Source organism: Piliocolobus tephrosceles, unplaced genomic scaffold (genome assembly GCF_002776525.5).
Source record: "Piliocolobus tephrosceles isolate RC106 unplaced genomic scaffold, ASM277652v3 unscaffolded_43819, whole genome shotgun sequence".
Lineage (NCBI taxonomy): Eukaryota > Metazoa > Chordata > Mammalia > Primates > Cercopithecidae > Piliocolobus > Piliocolobus tephrosceles.
This window is the reverse complement of record NW_022328553.1, coordinates 3219-16202: the sequence shown is the minus strand read 5'-3', so window position 1 is coordinate 16202 and position 12984 is coordinate 3219. Positions and strand designations below refer to the sequence as shown.

Here is a 12984-nt window from a genome sequence, read left to right as displayed (position 1 = left end):
TGTATGTGTTTAGTTGTATGTGTGTAGATGTGTGTGGATGTAGATGTATGTAGTTGTATGTGTGTGTGTATAGCCATAGCTATAGTTATCAAAACTGAGTTTCTCAACCATGGTCATTAGACTTCAATGGGCATTTTGCATTTCATGTTTTCCCTGGGTGTAGGTCAAAATGAGATCCACTTCATATGTTTTAGGGCTCCATGAAAAAGGGGATTCGACCCAAAATACCTTCCTGCATATTACTTTACTTCATCTTCACAGCTTACTTGGGAGATAAATGGGACAGGTTGTATCATCCCTGCTTTGTCACTAAGGAAATTGACTGATTTCTCCAAGGTCCCTGGGCAGTCCCAGGATGGGGACGTAGGCTGGTACCCAGGCCCTGCCTGGCATCTGCCATGTTGTTTGAACCTAGTGCTGCCATCTCCAGCCTGCACCCTCCTGACGCTGCCTATCTCTGCCTTAGGGAGGAAGGGCCTGTGCCCCAGAGTTCAGCATCCTGGCTGCCCCTGCCTGCCTCACTCCCGCCTCCTCTCCCACCCCCAGGACTTGGCGACTCCCCTGGCCTTTGCCCACAACCCGTCCCGGGTGTGGGAGTTCTACCACTACCGGCGCGAGGTCATGGGGAGCAAGGAGCCCAACGCCGGGCACCGCGCCATAGCCGAATGTGAGACCCGGCTGGGTAAGCAGGGCCGGCGAGTCGTGGTCATCACCCAGAACATCGATGAGCTGCACCGCAAGGCTGGCACCAAGAACCTTCTGGAGATCCATGGTGAGAGACCCCCAGCCTCATGTTCAAGGAACCAGCTTTAAAACACCTGTCCTGCCATGTCAGCATCACCCCTGGTGCCTTCCCTCCCTCCCTGCTGGACACCCATCCTGTTCCCGTAGGATGTTGTGGCATTTCCTTTGGAGACATGTTAGTGCCCCGTGGCACCTGGGCAGCTCCCTTTAGCCATGGGAGGAGTCTCTGACCCATAGCATTATTCACTTAGCAGTTCCTGCATCCTCGCTGCTCAGTGTGGTCTGAGAGCCAGCGACATTCGGTGTCCCCCAAGAACTTGTTAGAAATGCGGAATCTCAGGCCCCATAGGACCCACTGAATCAGAATCTGCATTTTCCCATGAGCCCAGGTGGCTGGTGTGCTACTGGAGGAACACTGGGGTGCACAGCTGCATGACCCCTTCCTCTGTGGAGGGGCACGGTGCTGTGAGACAACGGCCTCAATGAGCCGAGGAACAGGAGGCCTGGCTCATTGGACAGCCAGGGCTTGAGCAGGATTGGGCAGGGGCAGACGGCAGCATCTTGGGGTCTCCTGTCACTCTCCCTTCATCCTGGTGGGCACTCCCCACTGAGGCTGCGCTTCTGCCCTGCCCTGGAGCCTCAGGGAGCTGCCAGCTCAGTGCTGGACACTGCACCAAACCCACCAAGCCTATGATGTCGGTGGAGTTTGTCTGGGGTCCCTGTGGGCTCCTTCCTCTGTCCTGGGTGACCCCTCACTCCTTCACTCTTGTCTTCTGGTTCCTCCCTTCTTTGCTCTCACCACAAGTCTAATACATCCCGCTGTCCACAGTCATAATGGGCAAACTAGGGTTTCTCCCAAGGCCATTTGCATTTAAAGAGTGTGCATTCAGATTCAAGGAATGCATTTCATATTATTTAAGCATTTATTTCTCTTAATTTTATTTAATTAATTAATTTACTTTTTTTAGCGACGGGGTTTCACTCTTGCCCAGGCTGGGGTGCAGTAGCTCCATCATAGCTCATTGCAGCCTTGAACTCCTGGCCTTAAGGCATCCTCCCACCTTGGCCTCCAGAGTAGCTGGGACTACAAGCACATGCCACCATGCCCAGATAATATTTTAAATTTTTGTGGAGACAGTGTCTCACCATGTTGTCCAGGCTGGTCTCGAACTCTTGACCTCAAGCAATCTTCCTTCCTCAGCCTCCCAAAGTTTTGGGATTACAGGCATGAGCCGCTGTGTCAGCCAAGAATGCATTTCTAAGTGTAGCATTTCCAGAGGCAGTGCACCAGTGGGGATGTTTGTTTTTGCGTGTGTGTGGTAAAGCTGCCTGCTTTCACTTAGGTCACCCTGATAAGGAAAGCGAGGCATTACTCATTTCGACTCTGCCTCTCTTTTGTTTGCCAGGAACAGCCAGCTACCTATTAACTGAGCATCTTTTTGGTACCTACATCTACTGGGTCTGAGCCACTTTCCACGTGCCTCTGCTCATTTCCCTGCAATGTCAGAATGTGGCCTATGTCTTCAGCATAAAACCGAGATGACAATGCCTATCTTACAGAATTGTAAGGATTAAATAAGATCATATATGTGTGTTAGTCAGGACTTTTTAGTTTCAAATAATGAGAACTCTCTTCTAACTTAGGTTAAAAAAAAATCAATGGCATCTTCAGTCTGATGAAGGGTGTTTTAAGATGCATCGTGTTTTTAATGTGGCATTTAGAATATAATCTGCCTAAACCATGATATACTATTTTATTATCCCTTAGAATTGTTATTTTATACTTAGAGAGCTTGTTAAAATGAGTATAATAAAATAGTCCAAATATTTCTCATTATCTAGCTTTTCTGAATTCTGAGTGACTCAGAGCATGGATGTCTGTGTTTTCCGTGCAGTTTCATGCTCTGTGCCTCAGGAGATGGATGGTGCAGCCTTTCCTGAGAGAATGCCCCTCTGTTAGAGCTGCGATTCTCATCCAAGCTCCTGGCACACCTTCCGCAGGTTCGCTATTGGGCCTGACGTGCCCTTACCAAAAGGCATCAGTGGAAAGACTGTAGACAACAGCCACAACTCGCTTTCCCTCCTGAAGCGGCCCTTGAATGGTTTGTTGGTGGAAGGATCCAGGGGCTGAATCTGCCTGGTCAGGCCATGGAGAGTAACAACCAAGTCACCCTACTTTTCAGTGTTCTCCTTCAGCAAGTCTGTGCAAGCATGATGGTGATGTCACACTCACATCTGGCCAGTAGCAATTGCAGGACACATCTGAATTTCAGAGATGTGAAAATGGGGAAAAATATCTATACTCAAACTGACAAAGCAGGTTTATTGGCTCACAAAACCGAGGAGCCTAGGGGTGCAGCTTATGTCATCTTTCCTCCTGGCCCCTGGCCCCCTCCTTCTCTCAGCTTTATTCACTCTTTGAGGTGGCCTCCCTTCTCCTTCTGCAATTGATCTGCCTCCACATGCCAGGGGAGAGTGCCTCCGATGGCTCCAGGCTCTCCAGCTCAGCCACCTGCTCAGAAAATAAACCTCTGGGTGGGCTTGCTTGGTCCACACGCCCACCCATCTGACCAAACACGACTGCAGAGGGCCCCACATGGGGGCTGTGTGGAGCATGTGGCCGAACTTGTATTTGGGATGTGACCCACAGCCCTATTGGCTCAGCACGCGAGAGAGCAGGGATGGTGCTCCCCAAAGAAGGACTCGGGGGCAGAACGGAGCAGCGCGTGTCCACTGTGGTTGAAAGTGCTCTGCACAGTACCAGGTGCCTGGTACCCATTTCATAAACTGTGGCCCCCATGATTGCTTCAGCTCGATAAGTGGTCGTTAGTATTAACAATTACTTTTTTCACTTAGTAGTTGATTACTTATTGATTGAGATGCTTTTGTATAAAAGATTCAAGCTTTCTGAAATCGAAGTTAAGATTTTGTAAACATATCCCATGCCATTGAACCTTTATCAGTCATATCAATAAATCATGTCCTTAGATTCAGGTTGAGCTCCCTCTACCCTATTGGCCACTTCTGCCCACTTGAACACCACTCCAAGGTCATCTGATGGCACGTTAGTCATGGAGTTAGTTATTTTCCTCCAGATTATAAAGTCCTTGAGGGCATATGTTCTTGACTGGCTTAAGAGTACTGCGTGCCTCTGTTTCCCATGAAAGCTAGGGTAGGCCCATTTGCTAAATGAAGTATGGCTCAGTGTGGCAGTGCACACCTATAGGCCCAGCTGCTCAGGAGGCAAAGGTGGGAGGATCGCTCGAGCCCAGGAGTTGGAAGCTGCAGTGAGCTATGATCATACTACTACACTCCAGCCTGGGTAACTGGGTGAGACCAGAAGATGAAATGAAGTGTGGAAATTGAAGTATCTTACACCCTTTCAGACGTGGAGACGATTGCTCTTGATTAGACTAAATTCTGGATTTGCTTCATGTGTATTTTTCAGGTAGCTTATTTAAAACTCGATGTACCTCTTGTGGCATTGTGGCTGAGAATTACAAGAGTCCAATTTGTCCAGCTTTATCAGGAAAAGGGTAATTATACCACACTACAGAATAAGTATATGTTGTTTTCTCCTTTAGGTCGGACATAAATGTGAGGAAATTGAACATTCATCAAAGATTCCCATGAATATGAGAAATAAGACTAAATACAAGGCTGGGTGCGGTGGCTCATGCCTGTAATCCCAGCACTTTGGGGTTACAAGGTGGGAAGATTGCTTGAGTTCAGGAGTTCAAGATCAGCCTGGGTAACATAGTGAGAAACCTGTCTCTATAAAAAAAAAAAAAAAAATTAGCTGGGTGTGGTCGCATATGCCTGTAGTCCCAGCTACTAGAGAGGCTGAAGTGGGAGGGTTATTTGAGCCTGGGAAGTCGAGGCTGCAGTGAGCTGAGATCATGCCACCGCACTACAGCCTGGGTGACAGGGAGACCCTGTCTCAAAAAAATATATATATATATATAGCCTTGTGATAAAAGAAATATTTTGCTCACAACTTACAGTGTTAAGTGAAAACCACATGATCCTGAATTTATACACACATGAGTTTGTATATCTGCATATAGTTAAAAGACTAGAAGAAAATATAACAAAATATTAACAAGGAATATCAGGAGTGGAGGGATTATGGGTAATTTTTAATTTCTTCTTTATATCAGAATTAATTTCTATGATGAACATGCACTATTATTACAATGAGGAAAACATTTGAGGGTAGACACAATATTGAGGAAAATTCCATTTCAAAACAGTGTAAGTTATACAAGGAATGTATAATGTCACTGCAGAGGATACAAATGATGATGATGTATAAAGGTAAACATGAAGTTTCTTCTTAGCACACCCAGCTACTCCAGCCTCCCCACACACGAATTCTCTCACTGGCAGTGCAACCACTGGTGATTTTTTTTTTTTTAACAGACAGAGTCTTGCTCTGTTTCCCAGGCTGGAGTACAGTGGCACAATCACACCTTACTGCAGCCTCCAACTCCTGGGCTCAAGCAATCCTCCTGCCTTAGCCTCCCGAGTAGCTAGGACTATAGGCATGCACCACCACACTGAGCTAATTTTTGTATTTCTGGTAGAAATGCAGTCTCACTATATTGCGCAGGCTGGTCTTGATCTTCTGGCCTCAAGCATCCTCCCACTCTGGCCTCACCAAATGCTGGGATTACAGGCATGAGCCACTATGCCCAGTACCACTGGTAATTAATGACTTGGGGTCCTTCCTTCTAATGCCCTTCCAAGTGAGCATGTATTAATTAGGAGTTTTATACCACATACTACCAGGCAAATATACAAACTGAGTTATGTTGTTTCTTTATTTTTTATTATGCCAATAACAGTCTTTCTTTTCTATTATTATTTACTTCAGTGCTCCAGAACCTGGGACTCAAGATGCCAGCATCCCAGTTGAGAAACTTCCCCGGTGGGTAAAAAACTCTGATTTGTACTAGTGTTCCAGGTTACAAAGAAAAAAATAGACATCAAAATCTAAACATGTATTTAGCAAGATGCCTCTTAAATCAAATGCACAAATGTAAAAACCAGCCTTGACCTCTGAGACCAAAAGTGAAAGGACAAAGGATGAAGCAAATTAGGATGAAAAGAATGATTTCTTTCCAACCAACCCCTTGTTACTCTGTGTTCTGGCGGGATCATTTGAGGTCGGGAAAGTTTCTGAAGCTGTTGTGTGACAGGTGGTTACCCAGTGCACAGAAAGCAGATGGGCTGACCTATAATGGTCAAATAACATCACTGGCATTATTAATCCATGGTTAACGAGGCAATGAAAGGACCTGAATAGGAGAGGTTACAGGACCAAACAGAATGTTCATAGATTAAAAAAAAAAAGGAAGATTTTTACGCCAGTTTTTCAAAACTAGACATTAAAACAGCACTTCTATAATCTGTAATTGGATCAGAAGTTTTTTTGTTGTGGGTTTTTTTTTTTGTTTTTTTGTTTGTTTGTTTTTTTGAGATGGAATCTCACTCTGTTGCCCAGGCTGGAGTGCAGTGGCGCGATCTTGGCTCACTGTCATCTCCGCCTCCCGGGTTCAAGTGATTCTCCTGCCTCAGCCTCCCGAGTAGCTGGGATTACAGGCGCCTGCCACCACACCTGGCTATTTTTTGTGTTTTTAGTAGAGACGAGGTTTTGCCATGTTGGCCAGGCCGGTCTCGAGCTCTTGATGTCAGGTGATCCACCCACCTCGGCCTCCCAACATGCTGGGATTACAGGCATGAGCCACTGCGCCTGGATGGATTAGAGTGTTTTTAAGGTAAAATAAAACAGGACTTCTAAAAGTGTTTCATAGAACATTAGTTTAATGTTACGTTGAGAGACATTACTTGAAGAAAACATGTTAGGCATTCAAATAAATACAGAAACGTTAGACTAAACAAAGTTAAAATATGTTTGCTCTACTGCAGGACTTTTCAGAGTATTTATTCCACATTGCTGCCTTCTAAAAAGTGGTTATAAAATGTATGTTAATGCTTTACTGACTTATTTAACCACAGAACCTTTTTAATTTTCCTTATGAGGGTTTTAATTGCTAAATATTAAAGTTTTCTTCTGAAGGAATAGGGAGACCTGGAGGACTTCTATGATGCAGGAGATTACTATGATGAAAATGGTGTGTGAGGGATGATTTTAGGAGGTGTGTAGAAGGTGACCCTGAGGAAGGAGGGAGTGAAAGAAAGACATTTGTAGTAATGGATACAGGAAAGCTGACTACATAGGGGGCCAGAGAGACGTGAACCTGAGAGCACATGAAAGGTCATCGATGAAATTAGGGGATGCTTGGGGTGGGAGGCAAGTCTGAGTCCAGTATGACTCCCAGGGCTGGAGGCTGTGAGCACAAGTGTGAGCATAATGAAGGAACCGGGAAAGCTTAGCTGAAACATCAAGTACATAGAGACAAGATAAAAAACAAAGACAGTTCAGGAGGGCGCGGTGGCTCAGGCCTGTCATCCCAGCACTTTGGGAGGCCGAGGCAGGCATATCATGAGATCAGGAGTTCGAGACCAGCCTGGCCAACATAGTGAAACCCTGTCTCTACTAAAAATATAAAAATTAGCCGGGTATGGTCGTACGCGCCTGTAGTCCCAGCTACTCGGGAGGCTGAGGCAGGTGAATCGTTTGAACCCGGGAGGCGGAGCTTGCAGTGAGTCCAGACCACCCCACTGCACTCCAGCCTGGGCAGCACAGCAAGACTCCGTCTCAAAAAAAAAAAAAAAAGGACCATTAAACCTGATGCTTCACATGCAAGGCAAGTTTATATAGGCTGGGAGGAGGGTGTAGGGAATAAGAGGCATCAGAGGTAAACCATCGGGACTTGCTGGGTTTGGGGTAGCCCGTGGCCTCCCTCCGGTCCAGTGGGCAGACTTTGCTCGGGGTTGGCTCAAGGATCCCGTTCTTCCAGGTGTGAAGAAGCAGGCTGCGGAGGCTTGCTGCGCCCTCACGTCGTGTGGTTCGGAGAAAACCTGGATCCTGCCATTCTGGAGGAGGTCGACAAAGAGCTCGCCCACTGTGATTTATGTCTAGTGGTGGGTCACGGCTTTCCCTAACCCCAAGACAGGACTGGATTTTGTTATTTTTTCCTTCCCCCCTCCTCTTTTCCTTCCTCCCTCCCTTGCTGCTTTCCTTCCTGCCTTCTCTCCTCCCTCCCTTTCTTCCTTTCCTTAAAATGTATGTTGAGAGGTCTTTGTGGTATCCTATAGAAAAACTGAGAAACTATGAATAAGAATTTATATTAAAATAGGAAACCATGCATGTCTTGGGCATCTCAAAGCCTTCTCCCCCAGCCCCACCAAAGAAAAAAGAAAAGAACATGCTATTGGTTTTTAAAATAATACATGCTTATGATTAAATTTAATTGAGAACATGCAAAAATTATCACATTATAAAGAGGAAATTAGAAATCGCCCATAGTTCTACTAATCAGAAATAGTTACCGTTAGCAGTTTAGTATATTTTCTTCTAGACCAGGAGTGAGCAAACAGCAGCCTTTAGGCCAAATTGGGCCTGCTACATGTTTTTGTAAATAAAGTTTTATTGGAACTCAGCCGCACTCATTCTTCCACACACTATGACTACTTTCAAACTACAGTGGCAGAGTTGAGTACTTGTGACAGAGACTGAATGGCCACAAAGCCTGAAAAATTTACTGTATGGTCCTTTTCAGAATAAGTTTGCCCACCTCTGGTCTCAACATTTTCTTATGCAGATGTACATGTATTAATTAAAATTCAAAACTGACTTCATGACACATGTTCTGTTTTGAAACTACTTTATTCACGCAGCAGTTCACTTAGCATATTCCATATCAGTACATCTAAATCAATACCATCTTTCAATTGACTGTATGGTGTTTTATATGGATAGGGAATTATATATTTAGCTAATTCTCTACTGTAAGACATTTGGGCTATTTCAAATTTTGATATTTTAATCTGATATCGTATATATCCTTAGATAGAAATCTTAGCATGCTCTTCAAATGATTTCCTTAAGACACATTTCCTAAAAGTGGGATTAATTGGACAGATTGTATGCATATTTCAAATTTTTCTTGACACGTCTTTAAAAGCAGAAGCACTTTCTTGTGGTGCGTATTCATTCAGCCAGTATTTAAAGAATGCTTTCCACTGTCAAGTATAGTATCACTGTTGATGATGGATTGTTAAATGAGAAAAGCTGGTTTACAAAACAGTCATGCACTTCCCATCCCTGCAAAGAATGTTTATAAGCAAATATTTATGAGCGAGAACCTAAGAGGACATACATGAAAATGTTAACAGTGGTTATCTTGGAGTAAAATTATTGATGATATATGTATTTTTTCTTTGTATTTTCTACCTTTAACAAAAAGAAAATATGTTTTAAAAAGTTATGGATCATTTGCTTAACTTTAAAGCAGAAAGAAAACTAGAACTACACCCAAAACATGTTGAGTCACTTCTAAGTCACTCTTCTGTTAACTCTCCTTTTCATGTCACATATTCTTGTCGATTCTAGTGATTGATCAAAGGACACCTCTTCACTTTCCCTCATCCCTTGGACACCCTGTTTTATCCCATCCCGTTTGGCTTTTCTTACACCTGCAACCACAGACCTACCTGAGTTTGTGTAAGGTTTTCTGAAAAAATGTTCCTTCTTCTTGTCGTGTGGCTGTTTGTCCATCTCCGTGTGCTTGTCTTGTAGGTGGGCACTTCCTCTGTGGTGTACCCAGCAGCCATGTTTGCCCCACAAGTGGCTGCCAGGGGCGTGCCAGTGGCTGAATTTAATACGGAGAGCACCCCAGCTACGAACAGATTCAGGTACTGGGATACCCTGATGGGAGAGGGCGATGTGGGAGGCAGGTACAGACATGGTCATCTAAACATAGTTGACCTACTCCTCTAATTTTTAAAAAAGACACAGGGTTTGTGTTTTTCTGTTTGATCTGCAGTTGCTTTTATGGAAGAACAAAATCATTCACTGTAGACTAAGGTAGGGTAGCTCTGTCATTGTACATGACATCTGCTGTGGGACTTTTGTTTGTTCACATTTTGAAAGCTCTTCTTTGATTCCTTAGGCTTTGCTTTCCCTTACATTTTTAAGCTAGACTTAGCGATGGCCTTTAGTTGTAGGTTACCCAGATGCTCTGCAAGTCAGCCTGGGAGACGCCCTTGCAGAACCTCATCACCTGCCGTTCTCACTGAGAGGCCACCTGACAGATTCCCCTTTGGTCTAATCGCCAAGGTTATCTGTATCTGTGGCCATATTTTGATACTGATCCTGCTTCTCAAGTTTGGGTGGGAAGTATAGATTGTCATAGTATGCATTTTTAGTCTTATTCCTGGGTCTGTTTTATGTCTTCACCCTTCTGTCTTTTTTCTCACTCCAACCTTTTTTTTTGCCTTTACTTCTTATTCTTGTCCATCTAGTTAATTCCTTTTGAATAAGTTAGAATATAAATAAGTAGTAAATGAATATAAATGAATAAAATAGAAAACGTCATTGAAACATCTTGTCGTTACTTTAATCAGCAGTTTCCAACCTTGGCTGCATATTTTAAAAATGCTGATGCCTGGGGGCCACTTCATGAAATTTCAGTGTCATTGCTCTGAGTTGCAGCCCAGACATCATCATTTTGATAAGCTTCCTAGGTGATTCCAGTGTGCAGCCAGGATAGGAACCTCTCTTCAAGTCTTTGCTGGGATTTTTTAAAAAAAGGAAAAAAGAAAAGGGGCCACAGACACTTAAGTAAGCCCCTCCTGAGGTGAGTGAACGGGCTCTGGGCCTCTTCTTTTCCATGTTTCCTTTTGATCAGCTACAGCCGGTGTTCTTGATCCGTAGTTCTTCATTTGTGTGTGAGTAGTAGGAACTAAGAAGATAGCCTTAAAAAAAATTGCCTCCTATGCTAAACTTATACTTTGAAAACTACAGAACATTGTTGAAAGAAATAAAGAAGGCCTAAATGAATGGAAACATATCCAATGTTCATGGATTGGACAACTTAATATGATTAAGATGGCAATGCTCCCCAAATTGATCTATGGGCTCAATCAACTCAGTCCTTATCAAAATCACAACTGGCTTTTTACAACAATTAATTGAAAAGATTACTCTAAAATTCATATGAAAATGCAAGTGACCCAAAATAGCCCAAACAAAATGAAAACTGAAGTTGGAGAATTCATACTTCCCAATTTCAAAACTTACTACATATTAGCTGGGCATGGTGGCACATGCCTGTAATCCTAGCTACTTGGGAGGCTGAGGCAAGAGAATCACTTGAACCCAGGAGGTGGAGGTTGCGGTGAGCCAAGATTGTGCCATTGCACTCCAGCCTGGGCAACAAGAGCAAAACTCCATCAAAAGAAAAAAAAAACCTTACTACAAAGTTGCAGTAATCAAGACAGTGTGGCACTGGCATAGGATAGATATATAGGATCAGTGGAATAGAATTGAGAGTCCAGTAAAAAACAAAACAGAACAATAAAACAAAACCTCACATTCATGGTCAGTTGATGTTTGAGAAGAGTGGCAAGACCATTTGATGAAATACAGTCTTTTTCAAGAAATAGTACTGGATGTCCACACGCAAAAGAATGAGCTTGGACCCCTCTGTCACACCATACACAAAAAATAACCCAAGATGGATCGTAGACCTAAATGTAAGAGCTAAAAGTATCACATGTCAAAAGAAAATTTAGGAGTAAATCTTTGTAACCTTGGGTTAGTTAAAGCTTTCTTAGATATGACACCAAAAGTACAAGTAACATAAGAAAAAAGGATAAATTGGACTTTATCAAAATTTAAAACTTTTATACTCCAATGGGTACCATCGATTAAGTAAAAAGACAACCCATAGAATGGGAGAAAATATTTGTAAGTCTAATATTTGATATTTGATAAGGAATTTGTATCCAGGATATATAAAGAGAATTCTTAACAACTATAAATAATAAAAAGACAATCCAATTAAAAACCAGGTCAAAATATTTGAAATGACATTTCTCCAAATATATCCACATGGCCAATAAGCATACTGAAATGATGTTCAATATCATAAAACCACAATGAAATATCATCACTTCACAGCTATAAGCGTGGCTATAATTTTTAAGATAAAGGAAAATCACAAGTGTTGGTGAAGAAACTGGAACCCTTATACATGGCTGATGGGAATGTACAATGGGGCAGTCATTTTAGAAAACAATGTGGCAGTTAAGTATAGAGTTACTATGTGATCTAGCAATTCTATTCCTTGGTATATAGTCCTAGAAATGAAATCATACATCTACACAAAAATTTGTACACAAATGTTCATAGCAACTTGTTCATGGAAAAAGTGGAAACAACCCAAACGTCCATCGACTGAAGGATGAATAAATAAAATTTGGTATGTTTGTACAATGGATTATATTTTAGCCATAAAAAGAATGAGGTATCCATATATGCTACTACATGATGACCCTTGAAAATGTTATGCTAAGTGAAAGAAGCTAGTCATAAAAGACCACATATGGTATGACTGCATTTATATTAAATATCCAGAATAGGCAGATCAATAGGGAGAAAGTAGATGAGTGGGAGTAGATGAGTCAAGAAGATTTTGGCTGGCAGTAGGGAGGAATGGGGAGTGGGTGCTAATGAGAACAAGTTTCTTTGAGGTTGTTATAAATGCTCTAAAGTCTATTGTGGTGATGGTCGTATAATTCTGTGAATACACTAAAAGCCACTGAATTATATATTTGAAATAGGTGGATTGTATGTGAATCAAATCTCAATAAAGCTGTTATATAAAAAATTAAATTATCTTCTAACTTATCTCCTGAAAAATGCACATTAGGCCTCCCTCTGATTTGTGTTGTGGCACCTATGTGTAGCAGCTGGGCCACTTAGCATGACTAAGAGTAGTAGTACCAGAGCCAGGTAGTTCAAGCCTCCTGTCTGTTTGAAAGACCATCAGAAAACTTAAACAGTGGGACAGGATGAACTTTGTGAAGCAGGACATGAGCTATGTCCCCAGTTTGGCTCTTCTAATACAGTTTCTTTTCAGTCATTTGATCTCTGTCTCATCTCTAATTATTATAAAGAATTAAAACAAATCATCATTGTAGAAAAGCAAGAAAATGCAGATAGAGAAAAAGAAGAAAATAAAACTGGAGTATTTCCACAACCCAGGTTTAGAGTTGGCCCCCATCTCCCGTGCCATGGACTGACCAGCAGGAGCCCAGCATCCCTTG

The 12984-nt window shown here is 42.8% G+C and overlaps 1 protein-coding gene across 2 annotated transcripts; it reads left to right on the top strand.

Annotated features, from left to right (window-relative positions):
- Positions 1-474: 474 nt before the first annotated feature.
- On the top strand, positions 475-10472 carry LOC113224144 (NAD-dependent protein deacylase sirtuin-5, mitochondrial). 2 transcript variants are annotated; one of them, XM_026453427.1, is made up of 6 exons: positions 481-772; positions 4193-4280; positions 5621-5674; positions 7671-7794; positions 9452-9567; positions 9699-10472. In XM_026453427.1, exons 1-6 carry the CDS (start codon positions 622-624, stop codon positions 9736-9738), a joined length of 573 nt encoding a protein of 190 aa, XP_026309212.1. In that variant the 5' UTR covers positions 481-621; the 3' UTR covers positions 9739-10472. The 2 variants fall into 2 exon arrangements, with proteins under 2 accessions (XP_026309213.1, XP_026309212.1); XM_026453428.1 differs by having other exon boundaries at positions 475-772; positions 9452-10472.
- Positions 10473-12984: the final 2512 nt, after the last annotated feature.